Source organism: Stomoxys calcitrans, chromosome 5 (assembly GCF_963082655.1).
Source record: "Stomoxys calcitrans chromosome 5, idStoCalc2.1, whole genome shotgun sequence".
Taxonomy (NCBI): Eukaryota; Metazoa; Arthropoda; class Insecta; order Diptera; family Muscidae; genus Stomoxys; species Stomoxys calcitrans.
In genome coordinates, this window is record NC_081556.1 from 130,027,373 (window position 1) to 130,049,821 (window position 22,449).

A 22,449-nucleotide genomic window follows, 5' to 3' on the forward strand; every position below is an offset into this window, starting at 1 on the left:
CATATAAACCGATCTCACGATTAGACTTCTTGAGCCCTTACAAGCCGCAATTTTTGTCCGATTTGGTTAAAATTTTGCACGTGGTGTTCTTTTATTACTTCCAAGAACTGCGTCAAGTACGGTTCAAATCGATTTATAACCTGATATAGCTCCCATATAAACCATTCTCCTTATTCGACTTCTTGCGCCCCTGCAAGCCGCAATTTCTGTCCGATTTAGCTGAAAATTTGCTTGTAGTGCTTTGTTATGACTTTCAACAACTATGCTAAGTACGGCTAAAATCAGTCTATAACCTGATATAGCTCCCATGTAAACCGGTCTCCCCATAATCTTTGTTCTGTTCGTCCGTCTGTCAGTCCGTCTGTCCGTCCGTCTGTCCGTCCGTCTGTCCGTTTGTCTGTCCGTTTGTCTGTCCGTTTGTCTGTCCGTCCGTCCGTCCGTCTGTCCGTCCGTCCCTCCGTCCGTCTGTCCGTCCGTCTGTCCGTCCATCTGTCCATCCGTCTGTCCGTCCGTTTGTCCGTCCGTCTGTCCGTCCGTTTGTCCGTCCGTCTGTCCGTCCGTCTGTCCGTCCGTCTGTCCGTCCGTCTGTCCGTCCGTCTGTCCGTCCGTCTGTCCGTCCGTCTGTCCGTCCGTCTGTCCGTTTGTCTGTCCGTTTGTCTGTCCGTCCGTCTGTCCGTCCGTCCGTCTGTCCGTCTGTCCGTCTGTCCGTCCGTCTGTCCGTCCATCTGTCCATCCGTCTGTCCGTCCGTCTGTCCGTCCGTCTGTCCGTCCGTCTGTCCGTCCGTCTGTCCGTCCGTCTGTCCGTCCGTCTGTCCGTCCGTCTGTCCGTCCGTCCGTCTGTCCGTCCGTCTGTCCGTCCGTCTGTCCGTCCGTCTGTCCGTCCGTCTGTCCGTCCGTCTGTCCGTCCGTCTGTCTCAACGTTCGAACCGAATTTGGTCCAATCGGACCATATTTCGATATAGATGCTATAAGGGCATAAATTATGTATTTCACATATATACCCGAGGGTATCCAAAGTTCGTCCAGGCTGAACTTAACGTCTTTTTACTTGTTAATACTTACCAATTAAAACCTTATACTTGCACAGTAGGATGGTTCAATTTGTTAGGACCAAACAACACTCACCAGGCGGTCTTAATGGTGGCGTCACCGAGACTCCGACACTGTCAAAACCGTACTATTTCAGTCGCTGTGCTTCTGTGAATTAACCTAACTGAGTAGAAGGTGATTTTTCCGCTGGTGTGCTTATCAGGCAACTAGCGCCCGTTATCCACGTCCACCCTTGTTACCCTGACCAGTAAAAGTGAAGCTATTAAGAAAAGCATTTACAGAAGCCCATCGTGTTGTAGAGGTTAACATGTCCACCTCTGACGCCAAATGCCTGGGTTCAAATCCCAGCGTGAACATTGGAAAATTTTTTTCAGCGGTGCTTATCCCCTCTCAAATGCTGGCTACATTTGTGAGGTATCCTGCCATGCTAAACTTCTCTACCAAGTGTTGTCGCTATGCGGCACGCCGTTCGGACTCGGCATAAAGAGGAGGTCCCTTAACATTGAGCTTAAATTTTAATCGGACTGTGCGGACTGTTGATATTAGACATGTATCCCCTGTTCCTAAATGGAATGCTCATGGGAAATTTAGTAGTAGTATATATATGAATATATCTTATATAGACGGTTTTGGACAATACTTACCATGGATGTTGGAGGTCTACATAAGCCACTACGAGCAAAATTGTAGCCTAATCGCATAACATCTTCCGATTTTATTCCATGAGTTTATTTTCCTATGGGAGCTATATGAGGTTTAAGACCGATTTTGAATGGCACGGTGGTTGGAAGTAACAACAATTGCGGCTTTCAGAGGCTCAAGAAGTCGAATCAAAGGACCACTTTACCAAAGGACCATATCTGAACCGATATGGGCCATTTGATATCTCTAACGACCTACAATATCAATAAGAAGAATCTGGACAAAGTTTCAAGTGGATATCTTTATTCGTTCGGCAACTATCGTGATTTTGACAGACGGGCTGATGGACATGGCTAGATCGTCCCAGACATTTACGACAATAGAGATACCTTAATAAACAGCGAAGGGGGCTACCGAAAGTGGTCTAGGTATAAATCTGTGCAAGACAGAAGTAGTTCCTTTCAGCAGGAGATACAAGTTGCCTACAGTGGCACCTGTCTCCTTGGAAGGAGAGAACGTTCCATTTTCAGAAAGCGCAAAATACATGGGTGTTTTGCTGGACAGAAAATAAAACCTCAAATCCAACATGTAAGCTAAGTTTTCAGGACCAGGCCCGAAGAACAACCAATGATAGATGGTCACAAAGAGGGGGCTGTGAGCATTCCAAAACTGTACGGTCTAATCTAGACTTGACGAGGTCTGCTGCTTTGCTGTCATTGGCTAGAACAGACGTCTTAGTCATTGTGTCCGTCATGACAGGTCGCTGTTTAATCGGAAAACATGCTGACAGCCTGAAGGTTGCCAGTAACTACTTTTGCAGAAGCTGACATGAAAGGAGAAGAGACTATAGAACCCCTTCTGTGTGTGTGCCCCGCACTGGCAGTCAGAAGGAGTTCCACTTTAGGTTCTCATTTCTTTGAGAATTTGTCTGATTTAACGGATGTGAACATTTGCAAGTGGTATCATTAAGGACTAAAACTTCTACGTGAGTCTGATGGCAGACAGCAACTTACACATTACCTTACCTAACCTAGTTTGGATGGCACGTGACTAGCAAACTCGTTTTCTAGCCGCTGCACTTGGAGACCTTAGGTCCATTGTGTTTACCCTAAAAGAAAGTAGAAGATGGAGAAAAAATAGATAAACATACACCACAGAATGATACGAGAAATAAGGACAGAAAAACAAAAAAAAAAATTATACCGAAGGATGGGGGTGTATTCATTTTGTCATTCAGTTTGCAACACATCGAAATATCCATTTCTGACCCCACAAAGAATATATATTCTTGATCGTCGTAAAAATCTAAGACGTTCTAGCCATTCTGTCCGTGTAACCGTCTGCCTGTTGAAATCACGCTACAGTCTTTAAAAATAGAGATATTGATTCTTAGTTTTTTCCATGGGCTATGTCGGACTATATCTTGATATATGTCCCATATAGACCGATCCGCCCAATTTAAGGTCTTAGGCCCATATAAGTCATAATTATTATACGATTTTGCTGAAATTTGGGACAGTGAGATGTGTTAGGCCCTTCGACATTCTTCTTCAATTTGGCCTACATCGGTCTAGTTTTGGATACAGCTGCCATATAGACCGATCTCTCGATTTAATGTCTTGGGCCCATAAAAGGCCCATTTATTGTCTGATGTCGCTGAAATTTGGGACAGTGAGTTGTGTTAGCTTCTTCGACATCTTTCTTCAAGTTGGCCCAGATCGGCTTACATTTGGATATAGCTGCCATATAGACCGATCTCTCGATTTAATGTTTGGGCCCATAAAAGGCCAATTTATTGTCCGATGTCGTCGAAATTTGGGACAGTGAGTTGTGTTAGGTTCTTCGACATCATTCTGAGATTTGGCTCAGATCGGTTCAGATTTGGATATAACTGCCATATAGACGTATCTCTTGATTTAAGGTTTTTCGCCCATAAAAGGCGCATTTATGGTCCGATGTCGCCGAAATTTGGGACAGTGAGGTGTGCTAGGCCCTTCAATTTGTCTCAGATCGGTCCAGATTTGGATATAGCTGCCATATAGACCGATCTCTCCATTCAAGGTTTTCGGCCAATAAAAAGTCGCCGAAATTTGGGACAGTGAGTTGTGTTAGGCCCTTCGATATTCTTCTTCAATTTGGCTCAGATCGGTTCAGATTTGGATATAACTGCCATATAGACGTATCTCTTGATTTAAGGTTTTGCGTCCATAAAAGGCGCATTTATTGTCCCATGTCGCCGAAATTTGGGACATTGAGTTGTGGTAGGTTCTTCGACATCCCTTTTTGATTTGGCCCAGATCGATCAAGATTTGAATATAGCTTCCATATGGACCCATAAAAGGCGCATTTATTGTGCGATGTCGCCGAAATTTGACACTGTGCCTTATGTTAAGCTTTTCGACATCCGTGTCGTATATGGTTGAGATCGATTTGTATTTACATATGGCTACCAAAAGACCAATAATTTGTTCTGCAAAATTAAACAATGCCTTGAACTTAATGGACCACTCAATATTCATGTCAAATTTGGTCCAAATCGGGCCATATATCGACAAAGCTGCTATGGGGGCACAAATTATGCATTTTTCACCAGATTATGATGAAAGGTGGTTTATATTGGGTTGCCCAAAAAGTAATTGCGGATTTTTCATATAGTCGGCGTTGACAAATTTTTTCACAGCTTGTGACTCTGTAATTGCATTCTTTCTTCTGTCAGTTATCACCTGTTACTTTTAGCTTGCTTTAAAAAAAAAAGTGTGAAAAAAGTATATTTGATTAAAGTTCATTCTAAGTTTTATTAAAAATGCATTTACTTTCTTTTAAAAAATTCGCAATTACTTTTTGGACAACACAATATATATACCTGAGGTGGTGGGTAACCAAAGTTCGGCCCGGCCGAACTTAATGTCTTTTTATTTGTTTTTATTAAATTTTACCACAGCGAGTCCTCTTGTACTTTTTTAATAACTTTTGTCATGTGAAATTGATGGAAAGCTTTTTTAGCAAGTGTGTCGTTAAAAAGTAGTCGGAGGTTTTGAAATTGGTTTTTGTTTGTGATTAATTTTGTCTTAGTGGTATCTTTCCTTTTTGGGGGGATTTGTTTAGCTGTATTGAATTTTACACATACACAAGTACTACGTTAATAATAGTCTCCATTGATTAAGCGGCTCAGCGCATACTTTTGCTGATTTTATGATACACAATGAATATGTATGAGTACGATTATGTAAAATTTCCAGAAATAAGAGAAAAACGTTTAATTTTGTTTTGGGTATCATGTTGTTTATTTTACTTTTTTACACTTCTCTTTGTTTGATTATGGTGTAGGGTTTAAAATTGTGTTTCCAGATTTTGTGTTTTATTTTTCTCCTTTTTGTTTTTTCCTCAACAATTAAAGACACAGTTTATGAATTGACTTTATGTACGAATTTAAATGAAAGCCAAAGGAATTACCAAAATAACAATCACAAAACAAAAATGTGCACACAAAAACCAAGGAACATTGATGAAAGCCAACTTTACTGTTCGGTTCTAAATAAAAAACAACTTTTTTTTCAATATCGTTTTAGCTTTCCGTAGTAGTTTGCAGTAGTAGTTGATTAATATAGTGATTCTAAAAAATGATATGTTTTTTAACAAATTAGTAAAACTTTAAGTTTTGTTTTATTTATTTTTTTGTGTATAACTTTTCATTACAGATCCATTTAAAAGCCAACAATTAAGAGTATAAAGTTTTGTGTATAAATTTGCCTTTTTATTTTTGGGGTATTTTAAACAAATGCTTTATTTTGTGTGTGTTGTTGTGGATTTTTGTTGTTTGTGTGTGTTTTCGTTGAGCTCTATTTCATTTGTTTTCGTATAATGTTGAAAATTAAATTTTCCATTTCATCGCTTTGAATGTCCATTGCCTTTTGGTAACCATTAAGTACTGTCTGCTGTGGTGTGTGTAGATTTGTATGTGAGTGTGTATGGAGTTGTTTTGTAAACTGCTTGTGTGTTGGTTTTGTTGTTGAGTTTGCTCTTAAGCATCTTTTGAATAGTTTTGTTTTTTTAAAATAGACAAAAAAATTAAAGGCCAATATCTGTGTAATTTTTCTATTTGCTTTTTTTTGTTTTGTTTTGGTTTTTGCTTCCATTAGTTTCAATATAAATATTTTATCTATATCTGCTTAAATTACCTTTAGGGTTATTTCATACTCAAGAGTTGGTTACAAATTAATAAAAACATTATTATTAAGTAATAAACATTCTTGGTTCTTATATTCAACAAAATTTTTTTTTTGAGAAGGGCGCGAGTTTTAGAGAAATCTTAAAAATGCGAATTTTGCCCATGAACATTCCACTAAGGAACAGGGGCAAACTTCTCACATATCAGTGAGTGCAGTGCGATTCAAGTTTTAAGCTCAATGAAAAATGAAAAATGCACACCTTATGTCCCATTGCAGTTATATCGAAATATGTTCTGATTTGGACCAAATACTAATGAGTACAAGTCATTGTTCTATTGAGTATAACAAAATATTGGTCTTGTTAGTAGCTATATCTAAAAATAATCCGATCTGAACCATATACGACACGGATGCCGATAAGCTTAACACAACTCACTGTCCCAAATTTCGGCGAAATTGGACAATAAATGCGCCTTTTATGGCGCCAAAACATTAAATCGAGATATCGGTCTATATGGCAGCTATATCCAAATCTGGACCGATATGACCCAAATTAAAGAAGGATGTCGAGAGGCCTAATACAACTCACTGTCCCAAATTTCAGCAAAATCGGAAAATAAATGTGGCTTTTATGGCCCCAAAACCTAACACCGAGAGATCGGTCTATATGGCAGCTATATCAAAATCTGAACCGAACTGTGCCATATTGCAGACGTATGTCGAGGGGCCTAACTTAACTAACTGTCCTAAATTTTGGCGACATCGGACAATAAATGCGCCTTTTATAGGCCCAAAACCTTAAATCAAGAGATCGGTCTATATGGCAGCTATATCAAAATCTGAATCGATCAGGGCCAACTTGAAGGATGATGTTCATGGGCCTAAGACAACTTACTGTCCTAAATTTCAGCAAAATCGGATAATAAATGTGTCTTTTATGGGCTTAAGACCCTAAATCGGAGGATCGGTCTATATGGGAGCTATATCCAAATCTAAACCGATCTAGGTCAGATTGACAAGGGATATCGAAGGGCCTAACACAACTTACTGTCCCAAATTTCAGCAAAATCGGATAAAGAATATGGCTTTTATAGGCCTAAGACCCCAAATTGGAGGATCGGTCTATATGGCAGCTATATCCAAATCTGGACCGATCCGTGCCATATTAACGAAGGATGTCGAAGGGCCCAACACAACTCACTGTCCCAATTTTCAACAAAATCGGATAATAAATGTGGCTTTTATAGGCCTAAGACCCCAAATTGGAGGATCGGTCTATATGGGAGCTATATCAAGATATAGTCCGCTATAGCCCTTCTTCGAACTTAACCTGCTTATGGACAAAAAAAGAATCTGTGCAAAGTTTCATCTCAATATCTCTATTTTTAAAGACTGTAGAGTGATTTCAACAGACAGACGGACGGACATGTCTAGATCGTCTTAGATTTTTACGCTGATCAAGAATATATATACTCTATAGGGTCGGAAATGGATATTTCGATGTGTTGCAAACGGAATGACAAAATGAATATACCCCCATCCTTCAATGGTGGGTATAAAAATTGTTTAGAATGTTCTATGAAGTCTTGAACTAGGTTAGAGTTAGTGGACATACACTCGCTAGGGCATACTGTAGTCTATTTTTTAACGACAGACCAAAGCCTTTGATGGGAATCGAACCCAGGACCCTCGCACAGGTAATCCAAGCGTTCTACCAACTGAGCTACCGGCCTTAAACTAAGTATAACAAAATTTTTTCGAGCAAATAATTTCAAAATTGTAGGAAATATTGCGAGGTACATCTTTCGTGCAAATAATTCCAAAATTTTAGTAAATAAGGTTGCCAGTAACGACTTTTGCAGAAGCTGTGAGGACATCGGAGTGGAAGAGACTATAGAACACTTTCTGTGTGTCCCGCTCTAGCAGTAAGAAGGAGTTCCACTTTAGGTTCTCATTTCTTTGAGAACTTGTCTGATTTAGCGGATGTGAACATTCGCAAGTTGTTGGGCGATCTGAAAGGTTCAGTGGTAGGAACTGGAAGAGATCTTCCTTCATCTGTTCCTGTGGTATCACAATGGAGGAAAACGTTTAAGTGAGTCTGATGGCAGACTGCCACTTAAACCTAGCCAAACCTTACCTATTCGGGTCCCGAGCTTCGGTAGCAGGATCACTCTGTCTATCCTCCAGATATTTGGCTTTATAACTCTGTTCACAGATAGTTTGAGGACAGTTGGAGGGTACTCGACTCCAGGTAGATCCAGATTCTTAAGCATCAGAGTAGAGATTCCGTCGGGGCGCAACTCCTTGGCTGACTTTGCGCCACGGATTTGCGATACGAATGTAACATCGTTGACCTAAATTGTGCTCTATGAAGCAATATTCCTTCCTATTTCCTTGAAAACTTTAGAGTATTGCTTCAAAATCGCATAATTCATATCAAAAAAAAAATTCAAAAACACCAACGTGAGTTTGCAATTGCTGTAACTTCCTTAGTTTTGCAAACTTCACAAGTTTTCAGATACCGTTGGCTTCGTAAGGAAAATATCTTTCCATAGTGGTGCTACAAGAAGCAATACTATAAGATTTCTGTGAAAATCATCGCAAATAGCAATTTTTGTTGGGCGTAAAATTTCAAGGTCGTTTTCAAGGCCAAAAGCGCTGTAATTTCTTAATATTTTTGAAATTTGAAAATTTTCTGGCTTTCCGCAGTTCGAAATTCGAAGATAATTCGTACAATAAATAGAATTGCTCAAAATTTCACATTTTATTTTTTTGCATTTTTTTTAGCAAGGCTAACCCCTTATGAAAATTGTCAATTTTTGAGGCGAAAATATTTTTCGAGTTGAGTATACAGTATTGAAGATTATGGCAAAAAAATCGGTTTCGTGAAACTTCTAAGTTTTTTCTTCAAAAAACAAGCTCAAAATCGCATAATTTATACTCAAAACACTGCAAAAAAATCAAGGCGAATTTGACATTGCTGTAACTTCCTTAGATTTTCGAACTTTCTGAGGACAACGTTGGATTCGTATAGAAAATCTCTTTCCAAAGTAGTGATGGCTTAAGCAATACTGTAAAATACTTCTATGAAAACCAGTAAGAAAAGGCAAAAGTCGGGCGGAGTCGACTATATAATACCCTACACCTACCCTAGAATTATAAATTCGAGCAATATATAGAAATACATATGTATATGAGAGTTATAACTTAATCGGAATTGACATTCAAACAGATAATTCTTGTTACTACGGCCATATAAGTGCAAATCTGGCGATAAATATGTATGGGTGTTACACCCAAATCTGGACCGATTTGGATGAAATCTCGCACGTATGTTAAGATCAGTAACAAAACAATCCATGCCAAATTTTGTGCAGATCGCTTAAAATTTTTGTGTTTATTACAGCCTTTTAAGTGTAAATCAGGCGAAACATATATATTGAAGCTATATCCAAATCTGAACCGATTTTGATGAAATCTAGCAGATATGTTAAGATCAGCAGCACAGCAATCCGTGCGTGTAGATCGGTTAAAAATTGTAGCTACTACGGCCATTTAAGTGCAAATCTGGGAATACATATATATGGTAGCTATATCTAAATCTGAACCGATTTGGATGAAATTTTACAAATATATTAAAATCAGTAACAAAACAATCCTAACCAAATTTTGTGCAGATCGGTTGAAAATTGTAGCTACTACGGCCATTTGAGTGCAAATCGGGCGATACCTATATATGGGAGCTATATCTAAATCTGAACCGATTTGGATGAAAATTTGCAAATATATTAAAATCAGTAGCACAGCAATCCGGGGCAAATTTTGTGCAGATTGGTTGAAAATTTTAGCTACTACGGCCATTTAAGTGCAAATCGGGCAATACACATATATGGAAGCTATATCTCAATCTGAACCGATGTTGATGAAATGTTGCAAATATATTACAATCAGTAGCAAAACAATCCGTACCAAATTTTGTGCAGATCGGTTTAAAATTGTAGCTACTACAGCCATTTAAGTGCAAATCGGGCAATACATATATATGGTAGCTATATCTAAATCCCAACCGATTTGGATGAAATTTTACAAATATATTAAAATCAGTAACAAAACAATCTGTACTAAATTTTGTGCAGATCGGTTGAAAATTGTAGCTACTACGGCCATTTAAGTGCAAATCGGGCAATACATATATATGGTAGCTATATCTAAATCTGAACCGATGTTGATGAAATTTGGCAGATATTTTAAGATCGTTAACAAAATAATTCGTGCCAAATTTTGTGCCAATCGGTTGAAAATTGGTCTTCCTACGGCAATTTAAGTGCAAATCGGGCGATACATATATATGGGAACTATATGTAAATCTGACCCGATTTTTATCAAAATCAATAGCTTTAGTCCTAGGGCCTAAAAAGTGATATGTGCAAAATTTCCTGATGATTGGACCACAAATACGATCTGCACTTTGATTCCAAGTATACATGGACTCACAGACGGAAATGCCTAAATCGAATCAGAAAGTGATTCTGAGTCGATAGGTATACAGATCAATGGGTCCAGTTCTTCTACTTCTTAGCGTTGCAAACAAATGCACAAATCCATAAAACCCTGTAACACAGTGCTGCTGTAGGGTATACAAATTTCGCTTAAATTTGTCTATTTTCAGCCCACAAGAAATAGAAATCTCAATCGCCACTCTTCTCAAATGCAAAATATTGTTGAATAATCACTTCAAGTCGATTAAACCGACTTTTCTACGATTCTAAATAATATATTCAAAAATTTTACTTTGTTTGTTTAGTTTTCTTCTTTTTTTTTGGTTTAAGCTTTGCTAAAAATTTAGTTTATAGTAAATGAGCTTTGTTTCTCTGCTAATTGTTTTTGGTTTTAGATTTTTTTTTCTGGTAATAAGTAATAAATATTTTCATTATTCAATTTTTGTTTCCTTTATACAAATTTATTATATAAATTTTTATCTAAAAAAATTTTATTTTGGTTTTTTTTCTGGTTTATGTTTTTGTTTATTCCATTAATTCTAATCAGTGTTTGTGTGTGTGTGTGTATAGATGTGTTGGTTGGTTGTTTCCTTTATTTTAATTGTAACTTTTACTTTTGTGGCGTCTTCTGCCTTCATTCTCGGAAGGCTTGGCTTTAGCAAAAAAATGTTGCAACAACATTTAAGTGTTTTTTCTTTGTTGTCTTGCCATATTTCCCTTGAGGAATTTTAAGTGTTATGAGGACAGCTTTAAAATGCTTTTGGATTTTTCTTTAAAGCGTGTGCTCAACATTTGTGTCTTTTTCTTCGTCTTCTTCCATACTTACTCTCTTACGTATCATTTAAAGTTTAGCATACATGCTGAAAGAAGATGAGGACTTGACTACTTTGGTTGTTGTTGTTGCTGTAGTCTTTGTGTGTGTGTTTGTCTTTTCTAATCTTTGCAATTACAAGAAGTAACGGAATGTACTTCTCTTGTGTTGTAGTTGTTGCTTTTAATTTGTCGGTTGTCTGTCGCTGTTGTAGTTGTTGTTGTTGCCGCTAATGCCACCACTTATTCTTGCTTTGAAGCCGCTGGCTGGCAGCAAGCTGCTTAAGTCTGTTGTATAGAACTCAAAAATGCGGGATCAACTGAAGCAACTTTAGCTGTCAGAAACGCATGCATACAAAATAGCAAACTCTGCAGCACTTGACATTCCAGCTCCTGTCATCCAATTGAAGTTTTACACAATTTATTTTTTGTAACAATGGTTGAATGTTTGAATGTTGGAATGTTTTTTGTTTTTGGTTTATTCGTCGATGGCGCATGAAAGTAAAGAAGAAAAAAACACACAAAAAAAGCAATCATGAGCAAGGCATTCATCTAATGACTGAACTACTTAAAGATATACCACAATACAAGTAGAGAGGATTAAGAGAAGTATATTTGGTAAATAAATTGGAAATAAAAGATAAGTTGCTATGCAAAATTTAACAAAATTAAAAAAATTGTCATACAGTGGTACAAAATATACAAAATGTGAAAATATTTCAACAACTTTCAACTTTAAAACCATTGACTTGTTTACTTAACAATGTACCATAAAATGCATTTACTTTCTTTTAAAAAATCCGCAATTACTTTTTGGGCAACCAATATTTGTGGAAGAGAGCATAAATTTTCAGAATGGGATATTTGTTTGAGCTTTTATCAAAAAACGGTTGATGCACAGATTTGATCACTTTTAAAGTTTCCAACTTTCTGAAATCTTTAACTGCACCAACGAGCTATGAAATTTAATAATTGTGACATATGGATAGCGCTTAACAAAAAATCTTTTAGTATAGTGGAAGAATTTTTAAGTTAATCCACAAGAAAGTATTTTTGCTTTATTATTGAAAATTAAATTTTTTCGCATTATTATCCTCTTAGTGCTCGAGGACACAACATAACGTAAAATATAGGACCTGTATTATGCCTAGAAAGAACCTAAATTGTTTTATTTTAAACCAGTTTTGCAATAGGAACCAAGTCGGGGTTTCCCAGTCGTGTGGGGGTAGGGAACTGATTATTTCATCAACTTTCTTCCCGCATGATGAAGTCCCTAACCACCATAGGAGGAGGTGGTTAGGGACCTCATTCGATACTGTAAGGCTTTCAACATGGATTTATTTTTGGAATGCGACGCTAATACTCACCACAACCTTTGTGGTAGTACAGACCCAAACATCAGGAGGGAGTGTGTCCTGGAATTTATTTGGGTGAATGGTTTGTGTTTATACAACAGAGAGGATTTGCTATCTCCGGTTGGGCTGTATTGGCGGAACTAAGTTTTTCAGATCATAAATACATACTATTTATGATTAAGGTGATTGGACTCCAAAAGAGCCCGAAATTCAGAAACCCCAGAAGGACGAGGTGCAAGATTTTAAGGCATCTGTTGGTGGGAAGATTAATAATGATCTTGTTGAGATTTGTTGTGTAGGTTATATAGATTACGTGGTGCAGGACTTGGAGGAATGGTTGACATCAGCCTTCGCGTAAGCCTATCCACCTAGGTCACAGAAAAAGAAAAAGGATAAGTGGTGGTGAAACAGTGAACTCAAGATTCGTAGAAAAGATGCTGGACGGGCATTTAATGCAGCGAGGGGTAGTGGTAACATCGCACTGTGTGACTTATATAAAAATAAGCTCAGGACAAGAAGGAGCTAAGGAAATCCAAACAAGAGGGTTTTGTCAGATTGATTGAGGAGCTATCTAATATAAAGGGTACAGCCAGATTGCTGAAGCTGATGGCGTATGACAGTCCTTATAGAGGCCAAATGGTGAGTAGACTGTCTTTCCCAAGGACACCTATCTCATTTGCTTGAGACATATTTTCCGGAATGCATCCTCACTGAACATAGGAATTCATCCATGGGATAATCGGGACGCGGAGGACGCAGCCGACATACTGGTAACTCAGGCAAGCGTCCATTGGGCACTATACACATTTGGACAATTTAAATCCCCGGTGCCGGATCGCATTTATCCAAAAATGCTAAATTAGGCGTTTGGAAGTAAGTAGGGGACGTCTTACTTCTCGCGTTGCCAGCATGCCTATTTTAAGGGCAGATCCGTGCATCATGTAGAACATAATTTTAATATACATATCGATTATAAGGAGTATACCCTGGCGGCGTTTTTGAATATTGAAGGCGCCTAAAACAAACTAAGCTCTTCTGCCATAGATGCGGCTCTTAGGGTTGCGGGTCTGGGGAACAGAGTGATTGTTTGGATATGGAATATAGTACGGGGCGGGAATATAGCGGCTACTATTGGTGTTGCGACAGTGAATGTGAATGTCACTAGGGGAATTTGCATAAAATAACGGCTGAAAGTTTTGAAATTTTCAATTAATTTTCATCACATTTTCAGAATCAATTAATTTTTTTATATGTCCCAAAAAATAGTCCAAAGGCGTTAAATCGCACGATCTATGTGGGCAATTAACCGGTCGGCGAACCTGAAATAAAATGTTCACCGAACTCGCCTCTCAATAAGTCCATTATTACTTGTGATGTGTGGCATGTGGCACCGACTTGGTGAAACCATATGTCATGCAAGTCAAGCTCGTGCATTTTGGGCAAAAAAAAGAAGTTCGATATTATCTCACGATATCGCTGACCATTCACAGTTGCGTTGCGATTCGCATCATCTATGAAGAACAATGGTGCAATGATGCCACCAATCCAATTTACAAGCGTTGTTCGTTTGTAAGACGATTAAATGCTTCCTCGAGCTTAAGGCATACCGCCAGTGTGTACATTTTGGCATCGAAGGAATCTTTTATTTTATTCACAAGGTCGTGTGGGGCAGTCTCCACCGACCTTCCCTTGAGTCATACTGTTTGTTTTTGATCAGTTTGATGGATGTCCTACTCTTAATCATGGTGTTTGCAATACGTTCGGTGGTTTTGAGTAGAAAGGACGTAAGGTTTGCATTTGGTGTCGCATAAGTTGCTTTGGCGGGCTTTCGGAGTATATGCAAGTTCCAGGCACGCTGTGAAAATATTGGCCAGGTGAGACTCCAGAAAGTCGGCCTACTTCTGTAGTAACGCCGGAAATATTCCATCAGATCCGGGTAACTTAAATGGTTTGAAGCTCCTCAAGGATTCCTTTACCATAAGCTCTGTAATGATAAGCCTTCGATCAACATCATTATTCCAAGATTCCGGTGTCTCCGTGAGTCCCATTATATCCTGTGGAAACGTACTTTCACCAAAAGCTTCAACATGCCCTCCGTTGTCTCTGCTCTCACTCACTCCCATATCGTCTACTAAAGTTTCAGTTTGGACATAGGTTTTTGAGAGAAACTAAATATAGAGAGAAAACTGTTCGCAGAAAAGCTTCCAGGAGGCACGTTTTGTCGCTCTGGTAATTTTATTGTATTCCTTGAGCCGTGTGTAATACACATCCTAATATACTTCCACTCTTTTTACCGCAGCTTCGATGTGGGTGGCGGTGTCGGAGAGTCAAAAGGCAGATAAAGTGATGCCAGGTATGCTCCACCGTCTCCCTGTCTCACCATCTGACGTTGACAACTCCGGGAAAGTATATAATTTAAATTTTTAGGACAAATAACGCAAGTCGTCGGTCGAGTACCAGTGTTAGCATAGAATAATTGGTAGTTGATATGCTTTAGTCCACCAAATTTGTGCCGGGTCGTCTATGGCTTCTGAATTAAAGCAAAATGAAACATGCCCTTGCTATCTGCATCAGTGTAGGTGTATCTGGATAATCTTAATCATACAGGGTGGCTGATGAAAGCCGCTACCAAAAAAAAATGTAATAACTTTTTTTCTATTTAATAATAATAATTTAATAATTAATTTAATTAATTAATTAATTAATTTAATTAATAATAATTTAATAATTAATTTAATAATTTAATTTAACATGAATAAAAGAAAAATGTATTCCATACACCGAAAAAAAAATGTAGCAATATTCATCATTGTAGCAATATTCATCAGCCACCCTGTAGGTCCTCCAGTAAATGATCATCTTGGGAGTGGGTGATGATCTCATCGTTTGCTCCTAGTTCTCTAGACTGCATTGGGTTTCCTGTGTCTGCCCTGATTGATGTTTAAATATTAGGATCTTTAGCTATCTTAGTCTTCCAAAACTTAAGGCAGTCGATATTGGTTCCATCGTTGGGCTCCTCTTCATTAGGCTGAGTTGAGTCTCCCGTCCCTGCACTGCCTGATGTTTCAATTTTACTAACTTTATCTATTCTAGTCTTGCAAACCCTGAGTGAATGGGTTTCTTGGGAAAAGTGGTGACAGCTCCCTGTTCTTAAAATTGCTTTGAGTTCTCTATCACTGCACTGCCTGATGTCTCAGTATTAGGTTCTTTGCCTTGATAAAGGTTCTGTCGAATCTTGATAAAGTCAGTAATGGTGTCATCATTTGGTCCCTTTTCGTTAGGCTGTGTTGGCTCTCTTGCCCCTGCACTGCCTGATGTTTTTGTATTAGGATCTTTGTTTATCCAAGGAAGTCACCGTGGCGCAGGGGTTAGCATTTCCGCTTGACGCTGAATATGAACTACTTATGGCCTGGGTTCAAATTCCGGTGTGACCATAAAAAAAATTTTCAGCGGTGGTTATCCCCTTATTGGCCCTTATGCCCCTGCTATCTACATTTGTGAGATACCCTGCCATGTTAAAACTTCTCTTCCAAGTGGTGTCGATATGCGGCACGCCGTTCAGACTGGGCATAAGAAAGGAGGCCCCTTATCATTGAGCCTTACAAATTTTAATCGGACTGCACTTTTTTATATGAAAAAAGTGTCTCCTCTTCCATAGTGGAATGTTCATGAGAAATTTAGTACTAGTAGCTTGTCCTGGTCTTTCCAATATTAAGACAGTCGTTGATTGTCTCGTCGGCCTGTTCGTTTGCCGCTGCGCCGCCTGATGGCTCAATATAAGGATACTTGCCTATCCTAGTCTTCCCAATTTAAAAAAAAAACGGCCTTGGTCCCGTGTGCCGCCATGCCTTTGGTCTTAACCAACCTTTTCACGGAGACTTGACCAATGCCCACCACAAGGAGAGTTTCATCCTCCACCTCCTACCTGTGAAAGACCTCCCATTTCTCCACGGCCAACTCTTAGTTTTGCTTGTTTAAGACTTTCATTATGCTTTCCATGGCGAATTCGCCGCCCTCATCCTTAATGAAAACCATCCCCTTTGTGAGCTGGGGGATGTCGATATTTTTTACAAGGTCGAGCTTTGCGCCCTCCTAGGGATCGGGGATACCTCCAACGAGCCTTTTGACGGTATGAAAACATTCCGCCGATGCAAAACGCAGCGTAAAGATGTCCCCTCTATACTCACAGCTCAACATTTTTATGGGTGAACCCTCCAAAGAGTTCCACACATGTTCGAAAATTCGCTTGTTAACCAGATCCTCCATTTGGGACCGATGATCCGGTGAAATCCTACCGGATGCACTGCTGATATTGATGACTGTATAAATCAGCTCATCTCTTCCTTGTAACTCTGGCGTAAGAGGGCGGCTCCTTACCATTCTCAGCGACCATCTTCCCCTTCCGTGATGCCTGTGGCCTTCTCTTGGAAGTCATAGCCCACCATGAAGACTAAGGGGCCCCGGCATGGGAAAGCTGTGAGCACCACACAGGCTGAAACATTGAGATCCAATCTGTGTGGTGTTCATTACTGTCATCATAAGCTTAGCTGCGAGCTACCGGACGCGTCCATAGGTTACGGATAGGGGAATGCTCCATACGGAGTAGCTGCACGGCAGTCGCGGACAATCAGCGGTATCGAGCGGATATCTAAGTGAGAGGACGGGCGTCTGGGTCCTTTGGACCGGAACGAGTTTGCTCAGCTACAGGAGATTGAAGAGGATCGCCACCTCCACATGAAAATATGACTACAACCACAATAACAAGACTTAAGAGTCGTGCGCGCTTTCTTCGTTGCTGTTCCGACTTTGTTCCCTCCCGCATAACACTATGTGGAGTCTCCATTGCGGGGGGCGGGCTTGGTCTTCTTGGTACTTGGTACTTGAAAGCGGGGAGTTCTTTTTCTTCTTCAGCATTTTAGCAGTGTTATGCTCTTCGGCACATCTGATTCTCTTTCCAGCTCTCGTAGAAGTTCTTGGAATGTTATTTCAATCCCTTCTAGCATCCTGCAATTTCGCCCCATTGCGCTGCCGGTGCATACTCCTCTGTCTCCTTCGTCGTGCCTCGGATCGCTTTCTCGGTCTGTTTGTGAGAAGTTTTTAAAAAAAACTTTTCAAAAGAAGTAACATTTTGTCGAAAATTTCTACTAATAATTGAATTTTGACAAAAGTTTAATCATTGATAAAATTAGGGTAGAATTTAAGATTGAGGCCACCGTAGCGCAGAGGTCCGCCTATGACGCTGGGTTCAAATCCTGGCGGGAATTTTCATTGTTGGTTGGAGGTGTCGCACTGCGGCAAGCCGCTCGGTCTCAGCTATAAAAAGGAGGTGCCTTATCATTGAGCTTAAAATTTGAATCGGACTACACTCATTGATATGTAAGAAGTTTGCTGCTCTTCCTTAGTGGAATATTCATGGGCAAAATTAGCTATTTGCAGAATTTAAGTTTGGGAAATTGCTCTGTACCACTCCAATTTTGTTATCCTTTAACTCTTCCTCATCAAATTTATTAACGTCTAAGATTACTATGTGAAAAATATCTGCAAATCTCAACTATTTTGAAGCAATAATGACAACTGCTACTTCCAAAAGCGAAAACAAAACTAATAAATTGAATGCTCAGGGTATTACATAGCGAAAACAATAATTAAAGCAATGCAAACAAAAAACAGAATATAATTAAAATTTGTTGAGCAATGTTTTGAAGAGGAAAAAAAGAGTACAGTACTAAAAACAAATGCCAAACCATAAATTTGCAATGGCTCTCATAGAAAGAGGTAGGAAGAGCATTAAAAAAAAGTAAACAAAGAAAGGAGCTCAGCGACGGAAAACGAGTCGCTATTTAAAGAACAAAATCAACAACTTTAATGAAAAAATTAATCTTGCTCGAGTGGAAAGGTTTTAAAAATTATTTATTCATCCATTTTCGCACACACACACTCACAACCACACATACGGACGCAGAAGTAGTAGTTAAACTCACCAACATGATTATAATTTTGTACTCACACACACACACACACACATCCAACATCTCACATGGCCCAACTTTGTTTTTACCATACTTACTTTTGTTTCGATGGCCCTTGTCTCATGATCCTGGAAATGTAACTTCAGCTTGGATTTGCCATCATCGCTGGAACCTCGCAGTTGTGAGAATTTATACTGCCACACAATGGCCGAGTCAGCACCCTCTGCTAATGCGAATCCTGTTTGCCAATCCAACGTTAGACCGCCACTCTTGCCATGATGGGAGACGGCAAATGTTTTGCGCTGTTCCACCAAGCCATGAGGGGGAATGGTTGCAAAACAGAAAACAATGAAAAAGAAAGAAGAGTTTGTTTTTATTTGCTGTTTGTGTATCTTTACAAAACATAAAAATGCCATAAAAAAGCATAACAGATGATTAAAAGATTCTTCTTCTTTGGTTCATGCTTCATGTTCTATACTCATTGTTGATGTTTTGGTTTATCTACATGTTGAGAAAAATGGCATTGCTAATGCTTACTCACTGAAAGTTCATAGCAAATATTTGTGATTTATGTTAAACATGCATATTTTTATTTGTCCCAACTATGTAATAGTTGTGAGACGCTTTACGCTTTAGGACAAATGAATTTTTTAAGTTTAAAAAAACTTTGACCAAATTAATTGTCAACAATTTACGATGCCTCGAAAAAATATTCCCTGCAAACATTTATTGCTTGTAGCCAATGTCATTTGTTTAACCATAAAATGTACCCGGTCTCAAACATAGAAAAAGCTTGCTCCAACAATGAAAATGGTTCACCCCAGCCATAACATTCGTTTACTTTAACTGTAACTATGTACAGCCATAAAATGTTTGCGCTCTCCAGTATAAAAAGGCTTAACTTAAACATAAAAATGGTTTATCCCAAGTAAAACATTCATTTATCGTAACCAAGTGTTCTTAATGTTACCATACAAATGGTTACCCCAATCATATAATTTGTTACCTCATCCACATAATTAATTTCAGCAACCATACAAGTTGTTACCTCACCCATACAATTGGTTGCCCCAACCATACAATTGGTTACCCCAACCATACGATTGGCTATCCCAATTATACAATGGGTTAACCAAACCAATACATTCATTTACAGCAATCAAGTATTATAAGCATACTTTTTATACCCACCACTATAGGATGGTGGTATACAAATCAAGTCATTCCGTTTGTAAAACCTCGAAATGTTGATCTGCGATCCCATATAGTATCTATATTCTGGATCGACTCGACATTCTAAATCGAACTAGCCATTTCCGTCCGTCCGTCTGTCGAAATCGCGATAGAGGTCGAACGCGTAAAGCTAGCAGCTTGAAATTTTGCAGAGACACTTTTTATTCATGTAGGTCGATTGGAGATTTCTAACGAGCCATATCGGTTCAGATTTGGGTATAGCCCCTATATCACCTTTCCCCGGATTCGATTTCTTGATCCCCAAGAAGACTAAATTTTCATCCAATTTTAATAAAATTTGGAACAAAGACTTACGCTACGCTAAGTATGATCTGAATCGGTCTATAAACAGGCATAGCTCCCATATAAACCGATCACCGGATTTGACTTCTTCAGACCTTAGAAGGTTAAATTTTCACCTGATTTGACTGAAATTTGGCTCAAAACTCTATGTTATGACTTATGACATCAATGCCAAGTTTTTATGCGAATCGGTTAATATTCGATTCGATATGGCTTCTTTAGTCCAAAATAATTCAAATACAAACTAAGTTAAAAAGGATATATTTTTAGGGGAATCCATGGGGGTGGGTACGAAAGATTCGGCTCGGTCGAACTTACCACGCTTTTACATGTTGTTAAAAAGCCGAAGCTAAATTGAAATTAACACCAATTTTTATACCCCCCAACATAGGACAGGGGTATACTAATTTCGTCATTCCGTTTCGAAATATTCCTATTCGAAATATTCGTCTGAGACCCCATAAAGTATATATATTCTTGATCGTCGTGACATTTTACGTCCGTCTGTCCGTCCGTTAGTCTGTCTGTAGAAAGCACCCTAACTTTCGAAGGAGTAAAGCTAGGGGCTTGAAATTTAGCATATATACTACTTATTAGTGTAGGTCAGTTGGGATTGTAAATGGTCCATAACGGTCCATGTTTTGATATAGATGCCATAGAAACCGATCTTGGGTCTTGACTTTTTGATCCTCTAGAGGGCGCAATTCTTATCCGATTGGAATGAAATTTTGCACGATGTGTTTTGTTATGATATTCAACTACTGTGTCAGGAAGGGTTCAAATCGGTCCATAGCGTAATATAGCTGCCATATAAACCGATCTTGGGTCTTGACTTCTTGAGCCTCTAGAGGGCGCAATTCTTATCCGATTTGAATTAAATTTTGCACGACGTGTTTTGTTATGATATCCAACTACTGTGTCAGGTAGGGTTCAAATCGGTCCATAGCGTAATATAGCTGCCATATAAACCGATCTTGGGTCTTGACTTCTTGAGCCTCTAAAGGGCGCAATTCTTATCCGATTGGAATGAAATTTTGCACGAAGTATTTTGTTATGATACCCAATAACTGTGCCTAGTATGGTTCATATCGGTCCACAGCCTAATATAGCTGCCATATAAACCGATCTGGGATCTTGACTTCTTGAGCCTCTAGAGGGCGCAATTCTTATCCAATTGGAATGAAATTTGTACGATGTGTTTCGCCATGACTTCCAACAACTGTGCTAAGTATGGTTCATATCGGTCCACAGCCTAATATAGCTGCCATATAAACCGATCTGGGATCTTGACTTCTTGAGCCTCTAGAGGGCGCAATTCTTATCCAATTGGAATGAAATTTTGCACGATGTGTTTTGTTATGATATTCAACTATTGTGTCAAGTATGGTTAAAATCGGCCCATAGCCTAATATAGCTGCCATATAAACCGATCTTGGGTCTTGACTTCTTGAGCCTCTAGAGTGCGCAATTCTTATCCGATTGGAATGAAATTTTACACGAAGTATTTTGTTATGATATCTATCAACTGTGCCTAGTATGGTTCAAATCGGTCCATAACCTAATATAGCTGCCATATAAACCGATCTGGGATCTTGACATTTTAAACAGGACCACATCTTGACCGGACCATATCTTGATATCGCTCTAATAGCAGAGCAAATCTTTTCTTTTATCCTTTTTTTCCCAAGAAGAGATGACGGGAATAGAACTCGACAAGTGCGATCCATGGTGGAGGGTATATAAGATTCGGCCCGGTCGAACTTAGCACGCTTAGCACTTGTTATTTGTTTTTTTTTTTCTATAAAAAATAATTTTGTTAAGAATTCCATGCTTAAAAATATTTAAATATTTTCTCACACATATAAAAACTGTGATTTTTCTCTGTGTAGCCAAGCAAAGAGATGGAGGTCATCGTCAATGGCCACATAAACAGGAAGTGTAGATGGTGGTAGAGATGGTAGTCATTTGCGTCTGTTTGGTTCCTTAGAGGCAAAAACGAAAATATCTCATTTATTAACTGCGTGACGCCTGGCTGGCCATTCTTACCTGCCGAGTTTTAATCTTTTTAATGTGGCAATAAACTTGATAAACATAAAAGCAACAGCAATGAAATCTCATCTCAGCTCTGCTAAACAATGGGAACAACAACAGCCTCGGCATAATATCATAATTATTTAGATTTTTTCTTAATTTATGAATTCTAGATTTTCTGGAGGCATCGCTAATGGCTAAAGGAGTCGCCTAAATGTAAGCGTCTAATGATTTTAAGCAAAACATGTTACAATAATTAAATCCGCTTAGTAAGGAGAAATGAGCAATCTACGAATATTTCCAACAATAAGTGGTTACAGGTGTTGGATTTGTTTTGCCAATTGTTCTGTGAGTATTGTGGTAATTTTGGCTGATCTAGGGAGGTTGA

The 22,449-nt window shown here is 38.8% G+C and overlaps 1 protein-coding gene across 1 annotated transcript in view; it reads right to left on the reverse strand.

Moving 5' to 3' along the window:
- Positions 1 to 11,383: 11,383 nt before the first annotated feature.
- Positions 11,384 to 22,449, reverse strand: part of LOC106089118 (gamma-1-syntrophin) — a 238,422-nt gene continuing 227,356 nt past the window's right edge. Inside the window, exons 9-10 of the mRNA XM_059370112.1 lie at positions 18,593 to 18,796; positions 11,384 to 11,563 (exon numbers count right to left, since the gene is read on the reverse strand). Of these exons, the coding sequence (XP_059226095.1) occupies positions 11,453 to 11,563; positions 18,593 to 18,796 (315 nt within the window). The 3' untranslated portion in view covers positions 11,384 to 11,452. The remainder of the gene's footprint in view (positions 11,564 to 18,592; positions 18,797 to 22,449) is intronic.